This window comes from Chlamydotis macqueenii, chromosome 2 (genome assembly GCF_036417535.1).
Source record: "Chlamydotis macqueenii isolate bChlMac1 chromosome 2, bChlMac1.mat, whole genome shotgun sequence".
Lineage (NCBI taxonomy): Eukaryota > Metazoa > Chordata > Aves > Otidiformes > Otididae > Chlamydotis > Chlamydotis macqueenii.
Genome location: NC_141557.1, coordinates 138,522,600 through 138,549,661, shown reverse-complemented (window position 1 = coordinate 138,549,661; position 27,062 = coordinate 138,522,600). Strand labels below are relative to the sequence as shown.

General features: G+C 42.2%; 1 protein-coding gene across 3 annotated transcripts; it reads right to left on the bottom strand.

Annotated features, from left to right (window-relative positions):
• Positions 1 to 8,923: 8,923 nt before the first annotated feature.
• Positions 8,924 to 16,710, bottom strand: PDP1 (pyruvate dehydrogenase phosphatase catalytic subunit 1). 3 transcript variants are annotated; one of them, XM_086741018.1, is made up of 2 exons: positions 16,585 to 16,710; positions 8,924 to 12,903 (listed from the first exon to the last, which is right to left on the bottom strand). In XM_086741018.1, exon 2 carries the CDS (start codon positions 12,857 to 12,859, stop codon positions 11,252 to 11,254), a length of 1,608 nt encoding a protein of 535 aa, XP_086597144.1. In that variant the 5' UTR covers positions 12,860 to 12,903; positions 16,585 to 16,710; the 3' UTR covers positions 8,924 to 11,251. The 3 variants fall into 3 exon arrangements, with proteins under 3 accessions (XP_086597144.1, XP_086597145.1, XP_010121378.2); XM_086741019.1 differs by lacking the exon at positions 16,585 to 16,710 and adding an exon at positions 16,285 to 16,402; XM_010123076.2 differs by lacking the exon at positions 16,585 to 16,710 and adding an exon at positions 16,121 to 16,217.
• Positions 16,711 to 27,062: the final 10,352 nt, after the last annotated feature.

Sequence of the window (27,062 nt, the reverse complement as noted above, 5' to 3'; positions counted from 1 at the left end):
CAAGTACCTTCACAAAAGCCAAGATTGTTTTAATAAAGTTGATTTAATGCTGAAGTTTTACATTCTAACAAACCTCTGCCCCACCATGATAGCAGTTGGTAGGTGAAGCCAGAAGGGCACAAGCAATCTAGGGGTTACTGGAGTGCATGGATGAGAAATTCCTAATGAGGAAGATCAAGTTAGGGAATACTTAAAAAAAAAGGGGACATACTGAAGTCCATGGGGCCTCATAGGATGCATCCATGCCTCCTGAGAGTGCTGGCTGATGTCACTGTGAGGCCACTTTCCATTATCCTTGAAAGGTTACGGTGATCAGGGAAGGTTCCTGAACAATAGAAGAGTGAATGTTACTCCTGTCTTCAAGAATCGCAAGTAGGAAGACACAGGGAACTACAGGCTGGTCAGCCTTATCTCTGTCCCTTGGAGGGTGACAGAGCAAGTATTCCTAGAGACCAGCTCCAAACATCTAAAGGACAAGGTGACTGGGAGCAGCCAGCATGGACTTTGTAAACACGTAACCATGTATAACAGCATAGCCATTGGACCAATGGACCATAAGCTTTGCACTGACTTTGCCAGACCTCAGGGCTGAGGCTTGTCAGGTTTGCTCTGTCCAAACTTCTCTTGACCTGCCTGAAGCTTTGTTTCATTTGGTTTAGCTGCGACAGCAATTTCTCTAACTGACCAAGGGTGTTGAGCAGGAGAGTTGGAGTAGATGATCCCTAAAGGTCCCTGCCAACCTCAACCATTCAGCAATTCTGTGGAAATAATGTGATGAAATTTACCCAGAATTTGCCTAACATTTAAAAACTGCACACTCCATTTTTAAAATAATTTGACTTCTTAAGAAAATTTCAAACCACAATTTCCTCCTTATTCTGGCCTTCTCTTTTTGACTCAGGTGACTAATCATGAAGGAATGAATAGTAAAGAGCTGATGGAAAGTGTTTGAGAGGAGTTTACAGATCCAGAATGTTTTATTCAAATTCTTAAGTGACAAAATACTAGTTTAACTTGACTGAAATTTTAAGAAAAAAGAAAACTAGCAACTAAAGAATTTGTTCTTCACTGCTTCTCTGACAAGTAATCCAGAAAATTCATTTGTGCTTGCAAATGGAACTGAGCATATGAAAATGAATACACATTTTGAATCCAAGATGCCTTTTGCAACCATTGTAACTTAGTTTCCTCCTGCAAATGTATCTGGAGAGACATGTGTCTTGGATAGCTCTACTGTTTTTTAAAATCAGGAGTAGATCAAAACTAATATCAACTTGATCAAACATTTTCTCTCTCATTATTAATCACTAGGTTTTTTTCTTTTTACTCCTCTTACAAGAAAACTTTGGGCTTACAGTGAAAAAGATTTTTTTTTGTTGTTGTTTGGGTTTGTTTGTTTGTTTTTTCAGCTGGAACTGGATACTTTCCTTCACATTTTACAAACTTTCATCCAGACTACTAATGTTTTTATTGTCACGGTATGTATGGGATTGCCCATTAAATTATTATGCCTAAGAGCTGAGTTGAGTATTTTATTTTCTTTGAGTTTTGCATTCCAGTCCTGCTTGACTGTCAGGTCCAGCTGTATTACTGTCCCTGATAATCTAACATTCTAGAATGTAATTTTTTGTTTAGTGCAGCTAATAGTTGAACAATTCACTATTGCAAAGTGCAAATATATGTTGGAGTTATGTTCCTGGCAGGCTCTGCCCAAACAGTCCCATCATCAATATGGGCTTATTCACTGTTCTACCAAACTCACACCAGTGAAATACTTTGGGAACTAAATTTATCTCAGAGGAAGTGTCTGAAACTAAACACCCCTGAAAGCCATCTTATGATCAAAATTTTAGTCCTTTGCCTACGAAGATGTAGCCACCAGGCATCACGTGAAAGTTCCAGTTTTGCAAATAACTCTGTCACCTGATTATTTACTCCCCTCTTGGTAGTAGGTGACCCAGTTGACTCTGATGAACTGGCAGGATGTCCAAGTGTCCTGAGGATGTTTTGTTTAAGGAATGCACATGCACATGCTTGCAGCACGTTCTTCTCTTTGGGTGAGGGTGATTTAAGACAAAATGAACTCTCTGTACTTTGTCTTCAGGATAGCAGTGTTCACCTGAGGCAGGGAGAACTAGAAAAACTCGTTGAACAAGGGAACACCACACTGATTAGTATTCATTTGGGCAGGAACTGGTGGAATGCATGAGAGCAAAACTCCTGGTTTTGCATTTTAACAACCATGAAAAGGTCAGCACATAGCTGCTTTTCACTGCATCATAAGCCAAACATAACTTCTCATTGTTTACAAGCATAGCCTCAGGGCCCAAAAATCTCTGAAAAAAACATACAGCCATCAATCAAGTTAGACAACTTTGATAAAAAAAGAAAGTGAAGTGACAAAAGGATAAACAAATGGGAATAGAGAAAAATAACCCTCACCAGGCTGTGATACAAAGAAAAAGACATGATGGATTATTGACTGTGTGTTATCCTTGACAATGCATTAAAGCAGCTAAATCAATTCTCCTGCGCCACTTCTGTGCTTCCTTCTTTTGGATGGGTGCTCCTCAGCTCTGATTTTCACTTTTCCTCTACTTAATCTTTATGATCCTTTTTTCTTCCCTCCTCACTCAGAGCTCGCTTTCTCTCTTCTGTACTGAGGTGCCATGGCAATGTAAAAATCAGAAAAGTATTATTCTGTCATGTGCACAGTCCTTGGTTTTTAAAATTCCCTGCACCCATACATTTGTCCCGATGAATCATGTCTTTGTTTTCCTGTTTGCACAAAAATGGTAAAGTAAACCTCATTAAAACACCAAAACAGCAGCACCTGTACTCTGTTCAGCTTGCTTTTTCTTTAAAGCAGCAGCTTCACCTTAGACATTCAGCTATTCTCATCTCATATGCAGTCTGTTGGGTTTTTTTTTTTGAGCACTGCCATGCCACCAACAATAACTGCTACAAGATCTTTCTTTGCATAGCTGTCTCTGCCATCACTATAGTTTATTGTGCTGCCTTTTGCATGTGCTTTGTGACACACATGTCAGTTCTTTCACATGTACAATTTTAACTTTAAAGACACATTATTACATGTTCCCCCCCCTTATATTCTCCTTTTTTTTTAGGATTTACATTCATTGTACTTCTATCTACTATTCAAAAACTACACATTCTGTTGCTTTTCTGAACCTGCCTCCTAACTACTCATTACCATTTCAGTCATTGCCTCACAGATCATGTGCTTTTTCCAGATCTTCATTAGCTAGACAGATCTTATGTTCTATATATATATTTTTATTTCTTTTTCTTTTTTAAGTTACCTGCTGCACTGAGAGCTTCCAAGCACCCTTCCTGCTGGTACCCTGGGAACGCTTGATCTCATATCAAAGGGACTTTCATGATTCCCTGACTTCAGAACTGAGCTTTTAATCTCACTGCTGTGACGTGGTTCAAAGGCTCCTGTGAGCTGCTGCATTGGTAAATAGGGCACGTACCACTCCAGCAATTCTATTTTAATACAGGTTATCAGACACAGAAGGCACTAAAATTGTCTGAGTTGGCATCTTTTACCAAATTCAATAATGATATATTTAAACTGTCATAGCTCAGGCAATTTTAATTCACAAAATTTTGTTTGTTACAGTGGCTTTAAAAATGCAGTAATATCAGCTCAAATGCTTGCCAGCTACCAACCTGGAGGGGTTTTGTTATTTTGGAGGCTTAATCTTATATTACTTTCTCTCCTACTTGTACTTTTCAGTGAATTCTTACAATAGTTCCTTACATACACTTGACAAAGTACCAGGAGTAGTCAGTAATGTTCCTCAGCTGTAAGAAGTGAAATCTTACATATTGATTCTATAGACCCTAGATTCTTTTCACCTACTTGATGATTTGCCACGAAGTTACAGAAACATGGCCCAAAATTTTTAAAATGTAAAAAAAAAAAATTTAAAAAATTAAAAAAGAAAAAACAAAAAAACACACAACCCCCCACCCCCCCCAAAAAAAAAAAACAAATCAAACCAAAAAAAAAAACCACCCCACACCAAACAAGAAACCAAAGACTGGCACGTGTCCATCAAACACCTACACCACTTTTTTTTATGCTTATTTATCTTTTCGACATTGAGCTAGACAGCTTCTCAGAGCAGTGCTGAGCAATGAATGGTATCTCAGTGTCCACATCTAGATAAGTTTCAGATCAGATTCTAGATCTGATCTAGATCAGATTCACCAACTCCGTTTGGCAGAAGTCTGCCTTCTATTGCTACAGCAACATCCTGCAAAGCTGCCTCCTAGAAGGCTCTTCCTTCTGTAACTATAAGTTAGAGGTTTCTCCTTAATTACTAATGTTCCAGGTTTTTTACAAGATGAACTATTTTGATACAAAGGCATTTTCTCCACAATTTAGGAATTTGTTTCTTTTCCAGATAAAGGAGAACTATGTAAAATCCTGGATCATCTTGTCCATAGATCTGTTCTACGATGAGCTTTGTAGTAGAATGAAAAAGAACATAGATTCTTCTGACCAGCTGTGTTGTGAGCTTTGTAGATTCCTACTCATTCAAGCTAGAAGGAATGCTGAACACTGTTGCAAGGGGAAGCTTCAAAAATTATGCCAAGGAAACCATACATTGCCCACTTAGAACTGTTGAACACTGGCAGGGCTCTAACAGTCAAAATAAAGGGAGTCCTTGGGGTAATAGCAACATGTCATAGCTCATGACAGCCATATCCTACACACTGCCTGTGTAGGTCAACACAAAAGAGGACACTGGGCTTTCAGATGCACTTCCATTTACCTTAAGGATCAAATGGCAAAAACAAGCACTTAGAATAGGGCTATTTGCAGGTACATTAGGTACAACACTGAATTGAAAATCTAGATACACTCATTGTGCAGAAGTGACAGATGCAAAAACCGCAGGACCACTGGATCCTTGAAGACTCAGGAAAGTATGGATAAGATTTGCCTCTAGAAAACACCTAGAGTAGTCAGGCACTGGAACAGGCTACCAAAGGCAGTGGTGGAGTCACCATTCCTGGAGGTGTCCAAAGAACATGTAGATGTGGCACTTCAGGACATGGTTTAGTAGGCATGATGGTTGGACTTGAAGATCTTGGAGGCCTTTTCCAACCTTAAAGATCCTATGATTCTAAATGGAGCTGCCTATATGTGAACAAGATGACTAAGCTTTTATTACACTCAGTGGAGTTTTATGTAGGTGTGGAGTGGGCTGAATAGCTACCGAGACTCCACCACCTGCAGTAGAAGCTTCAACATTTAGTATACACACACATGCACAGAAGTATCCAAGTTGAGGTGTCTTAAGATAAAGCTGGTAGAGGTATCTGCCCACAACAGACAGTGACGATGTATACACAAGCAAACACTGAGTTTTGAGGGACATTTGAACTACTTCCAGAGTAGCATAGTGCTAGAGCTGTACTAATGTAGCATGCTGTACAGATTAATACACCTTCCTTCTGAGCATGAGTAATTAATAAATCCCTGTCAAGCACAGCTTTGCTACAGCTAGGTCTTCTGTACAGCAGCCAGTCTTTGTTAAAGAGATGAAGATTCACCTTTTCCCCTTCTAGAAGCGGCTGCTATTAGGGAAGCACCATTCACTCCTCTCCCAGCTGCCTAAAACTGGGAACACTAGCTGATTTCCATTAGCCAGCTGTTGAGCCACCACAGTGGGCAAGGAGGTACTAAGGACAGGCAACAGGGAAGATCTACAGAATTAATGATTATAGGCTTGCAACAATTCTGACAAGAGACAAAAGTCATAGCGAGCTGACTCATTTCATTAAGACACAAAGCTTTTGAATGAAACTAGGCTTAATGCACAGGGTGCCTTCCTGTTAACATCAATGATTTCCCTGTTTTTCATTAGGCATTTCCCCTGTCTTTCATCATGTGACGTGACAGTTAGACATACCTAACTGGATTAATTTTGCAATGAAGATGGGAGGCAATACATCAAATCCTACCCTTAAGTACAGACACAGGATATTAAAATGGAACAGTTTGTTCACAATGCTACATAGAAATAGTTTAGCATTTGCAAGTTTTATTAAATAGGATTTGCTAGCTGGGAAATCTTATCCTTGATTGATAGACTTTCTATTATTTTTCTATTTAAAGAAAGATCTACCATGATGACAGCAAACAGCCTGCTGCATAAAACATCCCTTGTGATCTGCAAGACTAATTAGTTCCTTGTTCAGACTAGGAACCCTACAAACTGATATACACTTGCTTCGTTTTTCACTCTTCTCCTTCCCATCCCTCAACACAGAATGAAATGAAAGAATACTGGGAGAACCATCTCAAAATAATCAGAAGTCTAGGGCCACCCTGCACACTTGTACTGTGTGGTTCTGATTTTTTGAGGGAAGTAGCTTTTCAGTCTACTCCTTTTATTTGTGAAGATCCTCTCCAAAAATCTCATTTCCTGTTAATTGCCACAAGCACGATAAAGCACCTGGCTATCATGGTATACCGAACAGTGCCTGTATTTTCTTACGTTGTTTTATGTAATCCTGGGAAGTTTCATGACTGATTAGGTGAGTTATTTGCAATAAATGCAGTTTCAGAAGACTTGCACACAAGTAAAGTGTACCTATGTGTTTCCTTCACTGCAAGAGTATTCGATAATAGAACATTTATATTGCCTTTAACTTTAAACTACAAATTGTAATTAACACTATATTTTAGAAGAGTAAACTAAAAGAAATAACTAATAAAAATTTGGTAAATCAGGTTAACACTAAACTGAAAAATATCCTAGCAATAAGTTTACATAAATTGTATTTGACAACACACTCTTGACAAAGGGACAATACCTACTTGTTTGCACAGCAATTAAGTCTGCTGTAGCTGCTGAATAAATAATTTAACCCAGAACATACTGGCAAGCCTTTTTCCTGCACAGATACTTCAGTGCTGGGAAAGATATTAATACACACTGCATTCACAGTCAAATAAAAGCAAAACAAGAAGGGGAAAGATCCTGAAACTAAAGGCACCTGGCAAAGGAGGGCTTTCAAATAAAAATAGGGAAGACGTACAAAATAGGTAACCTCGCATGAGAAACCATGAATGCATTCTAATCCCTACCTCATGTTTTAAACACAGGACCAAACACACCACAATGAACTATTTGTTAACACCTCTAAGCCTCTGAACATAAAAAAGCATCTGCCAAAACAGTGCTCAAGGAATGCTATTACACTTAAAGCACCTCTCAGCAGGATACAGATGATGATCTCTGGAGACGGACACTTTGGACTTCCTCATTAAGTCACACCTAGCTTCTTCATTGTACACACAGCAAGATAACAACATCAAGCTGCAGTGCACCATTTGGCAGGCAAAAAAAAGCTACTTCTCTTCCTACCTACAGGATCTGCTTCATGAAATGAATGACAGGGTATTTTGTCCAGATCTTCCAACTCCACAGATTGTTTGTTTTTACACTACTGAACAATAACCAGGAGCTGCACCAGTTTCTTACAAAGGATCAAACATATCAACTAAAAGATGTCAACTCCCTTGGCACCCCAAAATGCCTTCTGCTAGCACTGTTCTTGGACTGCTGTGCAGCAGCACTGGTGATGGTGTTCAGCAGTCTATGCCACCAGTGGTCACTGGTGCAAATCAGATGACATGTATTTATTAGCAGTCACAAACCCAGATGGACTGTCTGCATCGAGGAGCTTAGGACACCACAGATGGTTAGAACCAGGAGCCTGAACCATCCATCTATGCCAGGTAATCTCATTACAAATACGCCGCCCCACTGAGGAAGAACAGGGCAGCCTAGCCATTCTGCAGAGCACTTCTCAGAAACAGTTGCCAGACATCCTTTCACTCCAGAATTGCTCTAAGTACAGGGACGTGAGTTTACAATTTAATTATAAACCACATTTCACAAGGATACTATGCTCCTAGCTGCACGTGTCCCGTTTTAAGAGTCTGCTACATGCAAAACTCTGCCCTGCAATGAGGAAACGAGTGGAAAGGGAAAATATTTTAATAAGTTCTGTACTCACCAAGTCATGTACACAGAAGGCAAATGGAGGATATGGGAGTTAGCACAACAGTAGTTGTTAAATACTATCAAAAGCAAATATCATGCACATACTATTTTGAACACAAAGGAATAGAGTTAACAGAGGCTTAAGTTGGAGGCACAGACCAAGAGAAGATCTCCCACTCCTCTCTTACCTAGTATTACTGTTAAACACTTCTGTTGACATATTCATCTAGAACAGTTTTAAAGATGAACTTTAAGGCTTGTGTAGACTGTCAAGATTCAGTCATCCTTCTGGGTTGAGCCATATCTCTGCAGCTGTACTGTTTCAATCACAGCATCCTCCTTTCATATAAGGCAGCTGCACTTTCTGCAATGCAACAAGTTTGGCAGACAACACAAACAGAACATGTACTCCACCTGTGGCAGAAGAGCTGTTTTTAAGTAATTTACCATTATGTCTTTTTAATCTGCACATAGTTTAGATTATTTGTCTATGAAATGTTGTATTGCTATATATGGGGTACAGCTTAACAACCTCAAATTATGGTGCTTTATCTGCAGCACTGCCCCTGAAGGTAATCACGAGATGCTGGAAACTAAGACATGCAGAGCAATAATGAAAAAGCTGTGAGCTCTGCTGCCAGGGGGCGGCAGCACCAGCATGCCTCATGCAGGGTTCAAACCTCAGTGGCATTTAGGAGCTCTGAAGTCCAATTCTCAGTCTGTTTCCATTTATACTTTTCTTTGTCTAGCCATCTGGTCTATTCATAACAGGGACTATGCAACAGAACACATTATTGAAATACAAATAATTCATAAGCTTCAGCCCTAGGAGAAACTATCATATTCTGTATCAATCCAGTACACATGGATTTCTGCATAATTGATCGTTTTATTGGAATTTGTTAAAATATGTTTGTTCAGATCAGCAGTTCAGCAGACAGTTATGCTGCTTCTGTTCACTGCATACATATTGAGCAAGTCTCCAAGCAATACATAAATATTATTTTGTCTGACTCCATACATATATATCTTTACTACAAAAAAGCAGCTTTTCCTCAATAAGAGTTGTATCCATGAGACCAATGTTCATTTCTAGCTATGACTTGTACCAAATTCATATCAATAATCTTGGGTTAAATATGTCAATACATTTAATAGAGCTTTAACAGTAAAAAAGTAAGAAAGTTAAATACTGCAACAGCTTAGATACATACTGTATTTGAATGACAGAACATGACAGTCACTAAAACAACCTACAGAAGCAATGTCAACAGCCAGTACTTCTCTAAGCATTTTAAAGTTCCCCTTTCCCCTTTTCCCTTCAAATAAAGGAGAGTTGTGCACATCTTGAATGAGAACTTAGGTATCATTAACCTTACAGCAACATTGATCCTGATATTTAAGGCTGGGTAAAGAAACAGACATATTAAAGCTGCAGGCCACTAAGTACACAGAGCATTTGTGAGTAAGCAGCCAGTGTTTACTATAGCACAGGTTCATTGTTCAAACTAAGTGCACCCTATGTCACAGTAGTATTAATTGGCAATATTTGTATTTAGTGGAAAAGGTCACATTACTCAACCAAAATAAGCTAGGTTTTAAAAGTGTTGACTTAATTTGCTGTGATGAAGGCTAGGGAGGTATTTTAACCGAAAAAACACCTTGGTAAAGTGAAATGAGCTGACCTATCACTGCTCTCTAGAACACAGGAATCAAGCCACATGTGTCCTCTCACTCATCAAGGGCTGGTATTTCAGCCAGCATTTGAGTTTTTAACCTAGAAGCAAGTTAAGTCTGTATACAATGCAACACACCTAAAATGGATGCAACAATGACCGATAAATTAGTTGTCAGTTCCTACTTTTTACAGTTACAAGTCCAATAACTTTAGGCACACAAGTTATAGCCAATCTTTTAAGTTCAAATTCAACCGCTACAAGCCAGAGACTCATTTCAGAGATCACCCTGTGACAGTATTCTGAACTGTGAGAACATGCATACACCAGCTGTCCAGAAACACAGAGCTGCTAATAAAGAAGTTGCTAGGAGAAGCCATTAAACATACACATGCATGCCAGTTAGTTTCCCAACTAAAACACTATTTACAAGCCATACTTTTTTTGTCATTTGTAGTTTTTAACCCAACTTACAGATATGAGTTCAAGTGCAAGACACCCAATATGTGCCCATTTGAAATAGCCAAAGTGAAAATGAGTGCAAATTACAAAGCCACAGAGATGTTAGCAATGATTCCCTGATCTTTTCAGGTAAAAGTTTATTTACCAGACAAGTAACATCAGACAGGGGTGAAGTCCATGAAGGACATGACCGTTTAGGAAAGCTAACACAGTCTTGGCCAACAACGCAGACTTTTTGAAAAGTCTTAAAATTTCTTCATACTGCAAACTGAAGTCCTCCACAAAGTTATCTGTTATCTTACTGCATGTTATAATGTATTATTGCCCTACAAGTTATGCAGAAACCCACAGCCAAGAAATTATTAATGCACAAGAAGTTTAAAAGTTACCATGCATAAGATATGATTAAGCTGTAACAATTTCAGGTATTGATTATGGCTTAGAACTGCATTGAAAATCAACACTTAGACAAATATCCTTAAGTGAATAACATTGTCTACATGAAAGTGAGACAACTTTGTTACACTGCAGACTTACTTGGTTAAAGTGACCTTCTGCTTAAAAGAAACAGTTGACAACATATTCATAAATAACCATATCTACTTTGCAAGAATTAGCCCTGTAAGAATTCAGCAACACTCCTTTTTACTTATTTTCTTTAAGATAATGTGTAGATATTTACAAATATTTATAAACAGACTTTGTTTCTTGAACAGCCAGATCTTTGACAGTTAATTCTTCAGACTCCTTCTCTCCTTCATCCAAGTCTGCCAAATTCAAGACATTGTTCTAGCAGCATTCATGAAATCAACAGTGCAAAGTTATTACAAAAACCCTTTTCCAAGCTGTGACATCCTCTTCAAGTTTGTATTAGGTCAATAGCACTTCCCATGTGCTTAGAGCTCTGGGGGAAGGCAGGAACAATAGATATGCTGAATCTAGCAAACAACCAATTTGTTTGCTGAGGGGTTTTAGGTTTTATTGTTGGGTGGTCATTTTTTATTTGCTGCTCGTACTGGCCATTGTTATAACTTTGGTAACAAGTTCACTATGTTAAATTCACAGCTCCTCATTTTGACATGCACCTATAACATGCGAGTTGAACTGCACCACGATAATTGTAATGTCATCTCTATACATTCGAGCCAGCTCTTCTGGAAGACTAAGCATCTTGGACAGTCGCTCGTGATCCACAGTGCCAAACTCATTGTTACCCACTGCATGGCGTATCAGGTGAGTTGCTGCATTCTGATCTTCAAACACAGAAGAGATTCTTGCTCTCCTTTCTGCTAAGAGACCGTGCATCTGTCCCAAAGTTACCTTATAGCCACCAACAGCTATGGGCTGCTGATGGTGAACACCAGTGAGGTACTCCCCTACAATTCTAGCCACATCTTGCCTGTGCATTGTCTCCCACAGTCCATCTGTGGCCAAAACCAGAAACTTATCCTGCGGCCGTAATTTGTGGTGTATGACTTCTGGCTCAGCTGTGAGGTATGGGGGAGTGTGATAGTTTGGAGGAATAAACTTTGTATATTCATTGTCATTCAGCTGATCTGGGCCTGACTCTATTACTCTCTTCTGTAGTTCAATACTCCATTTAAACTTCACATCCCCAAAAGCTCTGAAAGGCATCAGGAGACCTAAGAGACGATCTTGTTTCACAAGATTTTTCTCTTCAGACTTCGGATGCTCCATTTTCACACGTTCCACTTCATGTTTGTTTTGTGCATTGTGGTCATAGGACAGAGTAACCGCAGACCAAGATCCGTCTTCTTCCTGCACCCCAAGCATTGCCCTACTGTCACCTGTGTTTGCAATGTGCAAGTCGACACCATCCACGTGGGCCACACAGGCAGTTGCACCAGAAAATGCTACTCGCAGTACTAGGTAGTTGAGAAAAGAATTTGGATCTCCTACTTGAGCTTCCAAAGAAATATCATTATCAAGCCTCTTAAAAGCATTAATTAAAGCTTCTTTCACATCAGTAGTCTCTCCACTGTTGAGATCAATGAGCTCCTGCCAGTAAGTTCTTAGACTATTGAAGTAAAGCTTGGAAGCTTCTTTGCTAAAATAATCATTGGGATGCTTGTGCCACTGTAAAATGGGCAACAGAGCTCTGCCACTTTCCACAGCATTTTCTATTTCAAGTAAAGTCTCATGAGGTAACAAAGAGACAGCAATGTAGTAAAACAGTCTTTCACTGACAGCTTGAGCGCAAGCACAACCTGCATGGCCATCAAACACACCCAGAAGCATCCCTCTTGTCTGTAAGCAAGTGGCAGCACTCCTCCGGTCTTCTATTGGAGCATTAGCAGGCAACTGATTGCTATCGAAGCCAAGGACAGAACTTACATTTTTACCATCAAATTCTGGGACTTTGAAGCTGTATTCATTTGCCTTCAGAATGCTGTTGACTTGTGGAGGAGTGAGGTAAAATCTCTGTGGTGTAGAAGCATAATCCCTTGCGTGAATAAAATGATTAAAGTTCTCCTTTGGCCTATAAAGCGTTGCAAATTTCTTCTGAGGTGCATATCTGAAGTGACCATGAGCAAAATGAGACGATAAACAACACAGATGTTTATGGTGGCAGTAACACACAGTACTGCATATTCTGCTAATCTCACAGTTACGAATCAATGGAAACAGATGAGCTGGTGCTGGCATGGCATCAGACAACAATGGTAGCCTGGAGCTTCGGACTGGAATTGCTGAAAGACAAGAGAAAAACTATGCTTAAGGGAGACAGCTAACAGATTTTTCCCAGAACTCTGTGGTAAGACATTTACACCTCCTAACAAAGTTGTTTATTGTATGAAGTTCATAGCTTCACAGGTCTTAAGAAAAGGCATTAAGAGGTTCTTGTTTATAGACATTACATTGGGCTATAACAAAAAAAAGCTATACCATACTTAAGTACTTTAGCTCTTATATCCACATCCAGCAGACAGAAAGTGAAAATATCATCGAGACAGACAATGCAGCTTCAGACAGAACTCTAAGACAACAGTTAGCATGAAGTACTCTCCAGTAATGCCACCTTCTACAAAACTTATGGAGATTTGCTTTACTGCTGATTTTCCAGCCAACAGAGCCTGATGTGGCACACAGGGAGGAAAACTGTTTCCATAAGGCTGAAGAGACAAAGCATTTAACAGTAAGATTCAAGAAACAACTGTGAGACAACATACAACTAGGTTTAAGATGAAGATGGTTTAGACAACAAAAGCAAGCAGTAGGTCACAGACAGCAGATATTCTCTAGGAAATCACAAGTCAGTAGCAGGTTTTGTTTCTTCTCCCCTCTTTCATGTGCAAAGCTTCAAACTTTGACACCATGGTGTACATATCCAAAATAGCCACAGCAGTCTATGCAGTAGTTTTCTAGCTTATCAGATAAAAATAGAAGTAGAAAGCAGATGCATCTCTCCTACCAGCAGTTCACCTACCTCAGTAAATTTTACTATTATAGATAGCTTTAAAAAGCTACTCAATTGAAGGACTACATGCAAGCTGTGTTTGTTTGCATGACTAGAATAGAGCCCTGCACTACAGTCTAAAGCAGTTCAGTGTTAACAACCTATTCAGTTTAGAATCAAAAAAAAAATAATAGTACTACTTTTTGCCACATCTAAAAAGCTTTCCTAATTTGTTATTCCTCTGAAAAAAAAAGATTATCCTAACACACTGTTCCTTGTCCCCACTTACATACCCAGTCACAACATTAGTGTAATTGCCTCTTAAACACCTTATTCACTATGTCTCATTACCAGGAAGTCTTTTACAATGTTGGACTTGAGAAAACAGCTCCATAGCAGGGGAAAAAGTTGAATTGTGGCCTTGTGTGAAGTGTACACAGTTAAGGGCAATTCAGTTCTCTTTCCGTCTTTTACAATCAAGTTTCATCATAAAAGCTGCTTCTTAGAAAAGAGTATATGAATTTTCAAAAGCTTATCGCAGTCGTAAGCACTAAGTCTGTAAGCATCACTGTATCTCAGACTTCATTGTTCTACTGAAAAACTGGGTACTGCTGTATCACGTAAGGTGCTTCAGTTACCAAACTGACTATTTTTTTTTAGCCAAGCAGGCACACCAGTATCTCAGATGAAACACAGCCCCTATAAAATATGCAGTAAGCCCCAACATTCAGTCTAAAGGATTATGCAACACAGAAGGAATCATGTTCTGCCATCACTCTGTTCTGAAAGCTTTCCATAGATTCTGCCACAGGATTTTGATCACCCAGATAAGATGTGTCTGAAAATATATGAAGTTTCACCCCATTCTGTCTTGCAAGTCACACTCTTCCCTCTGAACTTGCTTGTTCTCCTTAAGTAACCAGGAGTGGAGCCTGTTTCTTTATTACAAAATACAAAGCAGTGAAAACAAAGTAGAATTCATGTTTCTACCACTCCACTGGCTTCCTAACATCACATCTTAATTCCTTGTGACTGTCAGTCTTGACTTACACTGACAAAAATTCTTATCCATTAACCTCTCCCAGGTCTCCCGCTGACAGCTATGAAGACTGAACTGGTCAGTTTTCTGTTGTTCAGCTACCAGGAAGAACTCTGGTTGTAGTCCTCTGGACTACAGCCAGCTGTACACACTCAGCAACAGTGTACTGGCTTGAATTTCCAAACGCATACTAAATTCATGTTAGCAATTTGCTTCCCAGAAAGTCTATTTCTCCAGCCCAGGCTTCACATGCATACAGTATGACAGAAGTAAACTGCAGCTCCAAATATAGATTTTAAAATCTATTCACTGCCTTCCAATTATAAGGGAGCTATTTTAGTAACAGTTATGTATATTTCTTCACATGATATTTAGAAGTAAAAATTTTGCTTAGAGAATGGGAACCTCAAGGTTCTACAGAGGTGCCTGGTCTACAGCAGAACCTCAGATGCAGCACTGGTCTCCCACTAGACTCCAGCTGAATCAAGTTCTCCTGACTGCTAAGCATTTGTGTTCAGTGCTGACCCATATGCAGTGCCACAACAACTGTTCCGACAGTTTTGCTGTTGATCCATGATGAAGCAAAAATACAAATGTAATGCTGTTAGAGTGGCTCTGCAGTGCCACCAGAGGCTACTTTGATGATTTTTAATCATTAGTTTATCAAATATTACAGGAAATCCAATATTGGAAGTATTAAGAGGTTACCCTCAAATTTTCCACAACCTGTATCATTTACAGTAGATCCCCATCAGCTCAATCCTAGCTGATTAAGTAAAAAAGAAATTTCAAGTTTGCCAATGTGAAGTGAAATTATCTTAAGTCTCTCTCATAGATACCCAGAACATAGATGTCTCAAATATAACCAGACACTCCAACTAGTCCTTAAATAATTACTTTAAGATCCCAAGTTCATTATGGTTGATCAAGAGATGGCAGAGAATGAAAAAAGATTAAGTTGAAGTTTCACAATCCAGTCAAGATTTGTGAAGAGATTAGAATCAAGCCAATATTTAATATCTGTCCAAGCCCAGAACAGGGTACAAAAACTACTTTTCAGGCTACAAATATAATATGGCCAATAATGAATCAGATAGTAAATTTATAGGTTTTATAGTACTACACTGATAAAGTGGAAAAATATTAACCCATGTTTTCATAAAGGCTTGTTATAACGGTACTATTAAGGCCAACTGATGCTGCACAGACAGGTTCCTCCAAAACACCTGCCCTTAACCATGCACAGACACCCATGGCTTCAAATAAAAACACCCAGGTGCCTTTCAGACACTTGACAGACCTGAACGAACTGGCCTGCTGGAGAGGACGGGGAGGAGGAACAAAAACCATTCAACACAAGCAGAACCGTTAGTCCTTCCCTCTGGCCAGGTCTCAGCCCTCGGACGCAGCCCAGCCTGGCTGTCCCTTCCCCGGGTCCCATCCGACCCCCGAGCTCCAGCGAGATACATACCGATCCGCCGGGGCCCAGGACACACACACATTCTCCTGTCACAACAAGAAGCCGCCAACATCCACAAAGCAGAAGCCCGGGGGAGAAGCAAGGCAGAGAGTTTGTTAGAGAAGACGGAGAGCTCCGACACGGAGGAGGGGACGACAGAGAGGAGACACGCATACACGCACGCAGCCCGTCTGCGGGCGATCGGAGCCGCCGCCCGTCCGCCCGGCGATGGGAGCGAGCCAGCTCCGCAGCAGCACGTCCGGAGCGGCGAGCGAGCAGCCCGGCAGCCCGCGCCGGCCGGGCACCGAGCCCCCCGCCGGCCCCGCTCTCCTTTCCGCCGGCGGCGGGGAGGGCAGGGCCCGCCCGCCAGCGCTGGAGACCGCTACCCCCTCAGGCGCCCCGCGTCCCCGACATGGCCGCCCCTCCCCAGCCTTCCGCCCGCCTCCGGCACGATCCCCTCCGCCCCGGGCACAGACCTGGCCCCTTCCCGGACAGCTCAGCCCGGGCCCCCGGGCGGAGGAAAGGAGCGGCTCGAAGGACCGAGCGGCCCGAGACGCTCACGCGCGCCCACCACCACTAACCGCAACCGCCGCACACCCGCAGCCACCGCGCCGCGCGGCGCCTTATAAACGGCCGGGGCCCGCGGCGCGCCGCCCATTGGCTGCCGGGGAAGGCAAGGCGGGCACGTGACACGGAGGCGCGGCGGCGGGCGAGGGAGCGGAGCAGCAGCAGCAGCAGCGGCAGCGGCAGGGGGGCGGGCAGGGGAAGAAGGGAGTTGGTGCGTGTGCGCGCGCGCATTGCGGGGGGCGGGAACGCGGTGGCGTGGCGGGGCAGGCGCCTCCTCACTCCCCCAGGCCACCATGTAGTCATCCCTCAGCAGGGGGAACGGGCCCAAGCTGCCCGTCCGTGAGGGGCACCGTCGCACCCCTGAGAAAGGGCGAGTGAGCCGCGGCGCAGCGGGAGCGGGCTGTCCTGCCTCCTCCTCCTCCTCCTCCTCCTCCTCCTCCTTCTCCTCCTCCTCTTCCTCTTCCTTCCTCACCCCGGCGCTGAGGCAGAGGCGAGGGCCGCCCTGCCTGCGGGTGGCAGCTCCTCCCGCGGCGCTGCCCGGGCCTCACGGGTGGTTACTGGTGATTTGCAGAGAAAACCCGGCCAAGCGCCGTCCCCGGCCTCCTGCTCCGTGTCGAGGCGCAGAGGGCAGAGCCGCGCTGCCGCCTCCCGCCGTCCTGCGGGCCGGGCCGTGCTACTGCCAGCCTTTCAGCAATCCTCCCCCCGCCCTACTTTGGTCAAGAGTCCAAGTCATGTAGCTTCTGTCTGTTAAGGAGATGGGAAAATGTCTAAAAACTTCTGCAGGGAGTATTGACCTTTACTCGGAATTCATTTCAAAGGGGGTGGGGGTGTCCCATTGAAGTGTTCGTGAAGTGCCTTCGACAGTCACAACGCCCATTGAATCTGCAACTCTGCAAGAGACCACTGAAGCCTGTGCTGCAGCATTTGGTTTTTCTGTTTTTCATTTGCTCCCTGGTGTTTTGTGTTCTGCTGCTGCTGCCAGCGAGGAATGGTTTAAGGGCAGTGGCTACCAAGAAGGAGCAGTCCTTCCCCAGAAGGGCAGTGCCTGCCGTTTCTACCAGCGCCACAGAGATACTTTGATCCAGCTTTGTTCTTCATGTTAATTTTTGAATATGGGAAGTATTTAAATTTGACAGTCTTTTGATTTCCTTGATCATCTCTGTCTCTATTTATAGATGCATGTGCTCTCATGCCTTTCTATTTTCAGGGTGGCCAGGATGCCCACTTTGCTGTGCGTTGCTGGCAGCAGATGTTCGGCTAGCTTATGTAATGTAGTTGCCATTAGCATTCCTTTAACAGCTGTAACAAAACATAGATTTTGAGTATACTTGCATCTTTATTGTTTTTACAGGTGTATACTGAAACCGGTAGAGGAGACAAATGAAAATCTGCTCTTGATGCCCAGAAGGCTCAAGGGGTCTACTTGGGATATAAGAGAGCAGAAAGTACTGCCCTGTGACCCTCCACATGAGAACTAACTAGAAAGATAAAATGTTGCCATCCTTAAACATACAAGTCTTCCACAGTAGCAATTGAAAGCCCAAAGTATTAAAATGTTCATTTATTGGTGTTCTGAGTGACTTTGTGACATTTATTTGTTTATCCAGAACGGTACACCATCATCTTCTCTTTGAGGCTTATTTTAGATAAAATAAAAAAAAAATACATCTGACACACCATTAAAGACTTCATTTAAACGGCATGGAAGATGAATAATTTAAATTCCTTTTTAACGGTAGCACATGGTTAGAAATTGTCAGAGTGTGCTGTAACAACAACCATTTACATAATTTTCTACTTGCAGCAAGAGTGACTGTAAATCACCCAAGTTTAGAAATGTTCTTGAAGACTACGTGAGATGGCACAATTAAGGCATCCTCTTAGCCCATCAGAAGGTAAAAGGCTGTGGGAAGACAGACCTGTGCCTGGGTGTATTTGACTGACAGTTTTATGAGCAGATATACAGAAATGGATCGGGATGAAGCCACCACTGTTTGCCTCCTATTTCTCATTGGAAATACCAAGTTTGCAGAGTGGATTCATGTTTGACTTCTGAAGAGAATGTTGCTGTCTAGAGTTGCCTATTAAGAAAAAAAATCCACTAAATAATTAGCATTTAGCACTTTTAGTCTTCAGAACGTCTTGTGCCTGTTAGTTCAATTCCCCATAACATGCTGTGAAATTGAAAAGTTAGTGTTACAGCTCCTTGTTTATCTATTTTGTTCATCCCTTTCTTTTCTTGATTTAAGGCCAGGAGAGGAGCTGCTTTTAGTGCCAGTATTGGAAGCTGTGGCTCCCTGTCTCACAGTATCCTGTTGATACCACATATCTTTCTGAAGAAAAGATAGAATTTGAATTTTAAGATACTGAGTGAAAAGAGAATTTGTCCTTAACAGCTGCATATAAATCCCACAAATGAAAGACAAAATACTAAAACTTGGCTGACATTTTGGTCCTCAAGCTGATGTGAGTTTGCTGTTGTGCCAGAAGTTGGATGTTGCAATCTGACTGGAAAGTTAGGTTTTCCTTTTCTTCATCTGGCTGCTGCCAAGGCCTTTTTGTGCACTTTGAGCAACAATCCATTTTTGCTGAATAAAGAATAAAAATTATTTTAGTGAATAAAACCATGTTTTTTTCCATATTTAACATTTTACATCAAGTATTGATGGAAAGGCAATTACTTGTAGTTGCTTCAAGGTGTGTGAAGTCTCTCTGTGTTCCTGACGGAAGGATTATCACCTGAGTGTAACAAAAGACATCAATTCTTGTCGACTGTGCCTGGTGCTGACAGTGGGCAACTCTGCATTGCAGAACCGATAGGCAGCTATGCATTATCACTGCAGCTCAAGTGCTGCAGTAGTTACCCTGAAGCTTTCTGCACACATTTCCAGAGAAGCTCCATTCCAGATCCATTTTCATTTTAAATCAGGTGTTTGTAATAACTTTCTAGTTTAAATAAGTTCTTGTGCCTAGTGTATAAATATTTTATTGATTTGGTTTTACTGGAAGCCAGTTCAGGAACACAGGATAATGCTGCAATTGATTTTATATCTCCTGACTGCTTATCGTTTTTATGATACCTTTGCACACAGTGTTTCAGAAATGCCATTTTGCTCCTGTGCCTACTGAAAAGAGCAGTCACATGCAAAACCCGTCGCAAAATTGTGTGCACAGATCAAACACTTCCACCTGGCATGCTGCCATACCAACATGGAGCAGACAAAAAAAAAATAATAGAAGAGTCATACAAGTTTTAAGAGTGGAAAAAAAAGCCTAACAAAGGGGAAAATAAAGGAGAAAAACATGCCATGTACTGAATAAACACGAAGAATAGCACAAGACTAAGCTATTTTCTCTTCTTTTCCTGAAAGCGTTATAGAAGCAATTACAGCAATTTAAGTCTGCTGTTCCACAGAGCAGTAATTTATTTTTAGCAGAAATCAGGAGCATTACATGGCAAAAATAAATGTGTCAGTAGAGCTCAAAGCAGACAGAGTACCTGCAAACAGCAGTGGCCTGTGATCTTCAGTCTGCTCCAAAGGCAGGTTTTGGTTGTACGTCGATGTGTTCTGCTGCCCTTTCAGGGAGTGTTTGCTCTGGGTGGTGCGTTTGTCCTCCTTTGACACAGCCAGGTTCTTGGATACAGTGAATGTTTCAGGAGTTTTAGAATAAGCCCTGCAAAAGGCAATTTTTGAAAAAACTTTAAAGTGTCAACCTTGGAGTAAGCCAGCAGCGCTGAGCCATACGACTCATCTCTCCCCTGGCCTTTCTAAAAGGGAGGCCAATGAAGAATTACAGAGACAATTGCTTTCATTTTGCCATCACTGTGGGACCCAGCGATAGTTTGATTTATTTTGTCCCCTCGGAGGCCCTTTGTATCTTCAATCTCAGTTCCTTTCTGAAATGAAGCACTCGGTCTGGCTTCATTCAGGAGTTGGGATACAGCTTCCTAGAATCGTAGAGTAACTGAGGTCGGCCGGTACCTCTGGAGGTCATACAGCCCAACTCCCTGCTCAAAGCACGGCTAACTTCAAAGCTCGGTCAAGTTGTTCAGGGACTTGGCCAGTCCCGCTTCGGATGTCTCTGAGGACTGAGATGCCCTAGCCTGCCTGGGCCCAGTTCCAGTGCTTCACCACTTGCATTGTGAAGACTTTTTCCTTGTAGTAATCAGAATTTTCCTTGCTCAGCTTGTATCTGGTGGCTCTTGCCCCTCGGGACTTCTTTGCACTATCCTGTTATGTTCCTCAGATCTCGTTAGCAGAGAACTAAATGTACTTTTTGCATTTGGTAGGAGTTGTGCACTAGCTTGCGCCCATCACCTGGGTTGGTCTTTCAGGGTTTGGTATCCAGTTGGAGAAATACGGCATTCTAACAGCTTCATGAAGTAAAGGAAATTCTGTAGTAAAATGTTATTGGAAAATACTTTTTTTGACAAGCCTCGAGAACGATACTTATGACATTATCAGTGTCAGTGCTATGAGGAGTTTCAGGATATCAGGAGGCTGGCTCCAACAATTTTCTTGGCTCTGAAGGGGCTGATCTCTTTTCCAGCTGTAGTTCATCGTGTGCATTTTTTGAATTTATTTGTTACAGTCATTTTAAAAAGTAACTACATTTGCAGTTATGGTGGCTGCCATGCAAAAGATTCAGTAGGCTCCAAGGGAAGTCGAGGAGATTAAAGCTGGGAGGGGAGAGGAATCTGCCTGCATTTTTCCAGAAAGAGAATAGCTTGCGCTTTGCAACAGACAACATTGTATTTGCCTAATACTGCTGGAGCAATGATATCCCAGTTTCATTTTATCATATGTGATACTTGTGAAATTAAGGTTTGTTTGGAGATTGCTAAATGGATGCAGCCTTCCGTCTTTACTTGAGATCACTGGAGTCAAGAGGTGGAAAGCCAACAGATGGTCAGTAGAAACAGCTGGCTGATCTGAGTTGAGATCTTGCTAGGCAAATGTGAATGTTAAAGAATAATAATTTCTCCAGCAATGAGGAAAAGCAACCGGTGCCAATGATTAGGAGTACTGGTATTATCTTCTTAGCATGGAGGTGTACTTTGGAGTGGAAAGTAGGTATGGAAGATAAAATTAGAAATTTGGATTTAGAACTAAGAGCAGACTCTGAATCATTCTCTTAGATGTCTTGGGGCCTGGGGTTAAATCAGGTCCCATTTCCACTTGTAACAAGGAAGTTTAGAAAGAATACTAGACAAAAGTGACCTCTTTCTCACTCCTATTCACTTTCCTGCAGTCTACTCTTGCCTAAATGCTGGGAAAATAAGACCTAGCTGTATCCTTTGGGGTTTGAAATTTGTGTTTGATGTAAAAATATAAGCATAAGCGTTTTTTTTTTTCTGTAGAAGAAAGATGAGTTAGATTATTCTTTTCCTCAATTAATAATTATCTCAAGTGAACCCATCTACAAAAATATTTACTGTTTGCTTTATACTGTGTGTTTAGTTTATATTCTTAAACAACAAACCAAAAATGTATCCTCTTGCCTTCAGTCTGGTTTGTCTGCCCATCCCTATGCAGTGTGCTTCTCAAAACAAGGAGAATACTTTCCCAGTGGCTTGGAAAGGAGTTAGCTTGGATCTAGCCACAGAAAAATAACTGAGAGTGTAGTGTAACTGATATAGCAATTTAAAAAGATCTGAAGTCTTAGGGCTAGATCCGGTAAGTTATTTTGTTGTTCCAGGTAGGTGCCCTAAGCAGAAGGTTGCAGAGTCCCAGTTGCTGCTTCCGAGCCAAGGAGTGATGGATTCGTGTGAGCCAGGGACCAGCCTTCACTGCGGGGCAAAGGATTGCCCTCACCTCAGCTGCCCCACAGCTGGACAGTAACAGTACTCGCCTGGAAAAGCAGCCAGCGTGGACTGAAGGTGAAAATCATACCGGTGTTTTCCGATTACAGAGACTAAGCTTTAGCTACTAGGCTGTTGCACAGTAAGATAGGAACAAGCCGAAGGAGTAACATTATGTCTTACAAGAGACATTGGAGCTTTGTTTAAGGTGTTCGGGAACTGGAGGTAGACACCTCCCTCTGAGAGATCCTGTCAATCTCAGCAGAAGAAAGCTGTGTTTTCCTGTGCCAGGCTTTTAATTAATTTAACTGTGACCATTTCCAGCAGGACTGTTTTGGGAGTGCCCTTCTTGTCTTGGGGAGGTTTTCAGAAGGTCATTTAGGGATCCCAACTCTCGTTTTGCCCTGGACTGGCACCTGAGAGCCTTCCTTGGTTTTGGATTCCAGCCCAAGGCTGGATCTAGCTTGCAAGTCTGAATAACCTGCGTATTCAGTTGCACAGATCAATGACGCCCCAGTGCTGCAGGCTGGGGACATGGTGGGAGATCACAAATTTCCCCAGAGATGGGCTATGTCTCTGAGGAACCTCCAGAAAGATCTGGGAGCATTGGGAAGGCATTCAGTAAGCACAAGGTGACTGCTACCCTGCTTCTTGTCAGGAGCTCACAGCATATGTTTCCTGTAGATTATTTTGGGCTTGCAAGTTAGCAGTCCAGGCACCTTACTCTTTCCCCAGGGTCATTTTACTCAATGTGTTTCAAATGTCCTGGATCATGTCTGGATTGCAAGCTAAGTGTTTTAGCATAGTATTTTGAGAGGAAAGATTATTTCTTCTACTAGCATTGGGACTAAACACGGGGGCTAAATACTGGCCACATCAGCCTGTTTCTTTAAAACTTCTTCAAACTTTGGATGCATCTCTGCAGCCCTCAGCTTCGTGTAACTGCAGAGGTCTATTCAGTTTGGCTGGATGTTGTATAATCAGTCTTTTATTTTCCTTTTGCTTGTGATCATGTTATGTAGGCTGCCTTCTTAAATTTCAGCAACCCTAAGGCAGCCTGAGTCATGTGTATGAGGCTCTTTTTTGCACTGTTGTGTAAGGTAGTGAGCTGCAAAGGTCATGGGAATGAGTTATTTAAAAACTGAAACATGCTGGGCTCTATCCAGCTTGGAATAGATGAGCTCAGAGAGGCATTTACGTTTTAAGTTACAGCTTTGGTTATCAAGGGCTGGTTGCCTTCAAGTCAGTATTTCTGTTTCCTTAGCAAACTGCAGTAGCACACAATATTGCTATTTCTTTTATATGTGTTGCTGATCTAATCATGCATTCATACATGACATGATGAATAAAATACTTACTTTTCAAGCCTCAGAAAACAAACACATTCACAAATACTGCCATCGTAGGCACAGTCTTCATGCTCATTCGTTTTCAGTGCCTACAGCAATTAATTTCCCTTACCGTTTGTTCTCAATGGAAAGCATTAGATTCGTGGTCAAAGTGCGTACTGGAGTGCTTTGTTCCACCCAGTGGACAACCAGGCTGCGATGTGTCACTACGCTCTTGTGTAACCTGGCTCAGTCATAGCAGTGCCATTCAGGTGCAAGGCACAAGAACAGATAACTGGAGGTCCCTAGGGCTGGTCCCTGTGTTTTGATTCACTCTGTCACCTGTCTGGTTTAAGCCACCCATCTGTACTCTCATTTTAGGAAGCTCTTTCTTGCTTCCTCCTTCATGTCCCTTCCCAGGCCCTCCAAGCCACCATCCATGCAGGAGTCCATCCAGCCGTACTTCAAAGGGGAAGTGCTCTGAACTGCCCCAAAAGCACTTTTAAACGTGGATCATTTCACAGGGCAGTTCAGGGCAGTGCTCCGCAGGCTGCTCAGATATGGCAGAGAGGGCATGCAGCAGTCTCTGGCAGAAGAGAGGGGCATCGCAGTGGGGCCTGGGGAGCAGGAGGGAACACAGAGTCGTACCCTGGGAGTGATTTTTGTTCTCTCCATCAGCCCATGCAGCTATCCCTACATCATTTTGGCCATTTGCAAAATCCCACATGTGCAATTGTAATTTACTTCCATTTCCATGTAGCAAAATGTAGTCAGCCTGTGATCACATCAACTCTTGTTGAAAATAGTAAGAGGAAGTTGTAGGGTGGAAAAAAAATAGATTAAATTGGTTCAGCATGAGGAAGCAGTTAAATTATTCTGAGTACTGAAAACCAAAACAGTACAATCTCTCTCACAAAATATTGCACCAGTATCACAAAATTAAGTAATAGCGTGTCCCATGCAGGCTGGTAATACATTGTGCTGGTGAATTACACAGACAGAAAGTGGTTTAAGCTGTGGAGTCACACATGTGCATGTAAGAGAGGAAAAAAAACCATTAAAAATGAAGGCTAGAAATGCAAAGGGCACGGTAAAATGAGTTCAGGGACGTGGCACTGAAAAGACAGAGAACACGGGGCAAAGGGCTTCCTGGAAAAGGCTTGAATGTGAGCACAGGGGGGCTTTTGCTGTTTGCCTGCCTGCTTTTTGCTGTGTTCAAAAAACAAGAACTTTGTACATATCTCTTCAAAGAAAATAATTTTGTATAGAATAACACATGAGTCTATTGCAGTATACCCTGTACCAGCATCATGACTCGAGGTCATTCCTGGGGTCAAACAGGAGTGGCTATGAAGGAGAGCTGGTATAAAGGGAGAGCAGGAGCTATGAAGCTGTAAGGGTTTAAAGACATTAGCAAAAAAAATCCCAGTGATTTTCCTAGATTCAAGTCTTTCTGTTTTATATTGGCACGTATCAGTGGGTAAAATAGGTAAGATTCAAAGGTGTGTGTGGTTTTTTTTTACGTGTTAATAATAAAGAGATGCCTTACCCAGAGTCAAAAAGCAATGGCTTGGGTTAGTCTGGAAACCACTGCTGGAATCTGCCATCGCCTGGAAATTGACAACAAGCTCGCTGTCCTCCAGAGGAGAGCTATAAAACCAAGCAAGAGAAATCTGCAAAGAGAAAGTCTATTCAGTTCTCTAATGCTGCTCTTATCCTCTTGAACTATCTTAGGTCGAGCAACTGGAAGACAGCATGTTCTGCAGGCAGGCAGCTCCTGGCAGGCAGTCAGTACAGCTGCGAATACGACACACCGTGCCAAGCGTGAGTCTGTAATTTCTACTACTCTCCAATTGTCAGCTTTTCAAGGGTACCATTTAGTCATTTCCTGGGAGGACAAAGGGTGCCCGTCAGAGCTGATGATGCTCTCCTTGCACGCGCGTTGCCGTGTGGGAGGTGGCTGTAACACGCACTTGGAAAATCAGCACGACTGATTCAAAATGACAGCAATGGTGTTGGTGCAGGAATGTGCTTCCAGGCAGTTCTCAGAGCCTCAGCACCCTTTGTCAAACAAGGAGGAATTTTTTTCTGCCTTGCTTTCCTCAGCTGTCTAAATAAGAGAGCAAAAGCGCCTCAGGAGAAATGAGAAGTGTGTTAGTTTTCATTAACTTTTAATTTGAAGACTGCATAACTGAATGAAACCACTGTAGTAATCTGGAAAGGATATCTGAAAGCCCTGTTGAATCAGAGATCATTCCTCCACTCTCTCTGAAAAGTACATATAAAGCAGGTGCTTTGGTCAGAGGCACAGTGTCCCCACCAGTGCTAGCAGAGTCTTCTCTGACTTGAGCAGTGGGAGCAGCTTGAGAAAGTCATTTCAGGCTGCTGCAACATTCCCAGGGCTGTAGTAAAGGTCAGTGTGTGGTGTCCTTCAGCCGTGTGGAGTTTTGATTAGCAATCTGTGCCGTCGACAGCTCTGAACTGCTTCCAGATGGCAATGTATTAGGGCAGAAGAAGTGCACTCCCTGTGCGCAGCTCGTGCTCAGAGACGTGGGACTGGCTGCAGGCTGTTCAGGCTGTAGCGCTTCCTGCAGCGAGGCTCACACCCAAACATTCCAGTCCTGTCAAGAGATAAAAGTTTAAAAATGTTGTTTTGCTGCCAGGCCTTCAGAAAAAAAAAAAAAAAAAAAAAAAAAAAAAGGAGGCTAAGTTTCAATGACACATCTACACACCTTTTAAATATCTCCCGGGGTGGTGACTCCACCACTTCCCTGGGCAGCTTGTTCCAGTGCCTGACCACTCTTTCAGTAAAGAAATTTTTCCTAATATCCAATCTAAACCTCCCCTGATGCAACTTGAGCCCATTTCCTCTTGTCCTCAGATTAGGTTAAGGGTTTGTCAAGTATAGCAATGGTGCGGTTGCTTCCATAGAGTGCATTGGTATAGTGAATGTCAAAATAAATGCAGGATCTGGAGCATTCTTCAACTTTTGGTCACCAATAAAGAGCAAGTGAAAGCTCATTCACTAACTGCCTCAAACCAGGCAGCTACATCAAATACATAAAGAGGAAGGATTTGGTTTTAGTGTTTGAAAATTATTATTTTTCTTCTTTTTTTCTTTATCCTCTGTCAGCTACAGGCACTTTCTGCAGCAGAAGAACAGAGATAAATGCTGTATGAAGCAGAGCTGAATGACAGGCTTGTGCCACGTGCCAGGGAGCAGCCAGCAAGTGAAGCACCTCTCTGCTAGCCCGGA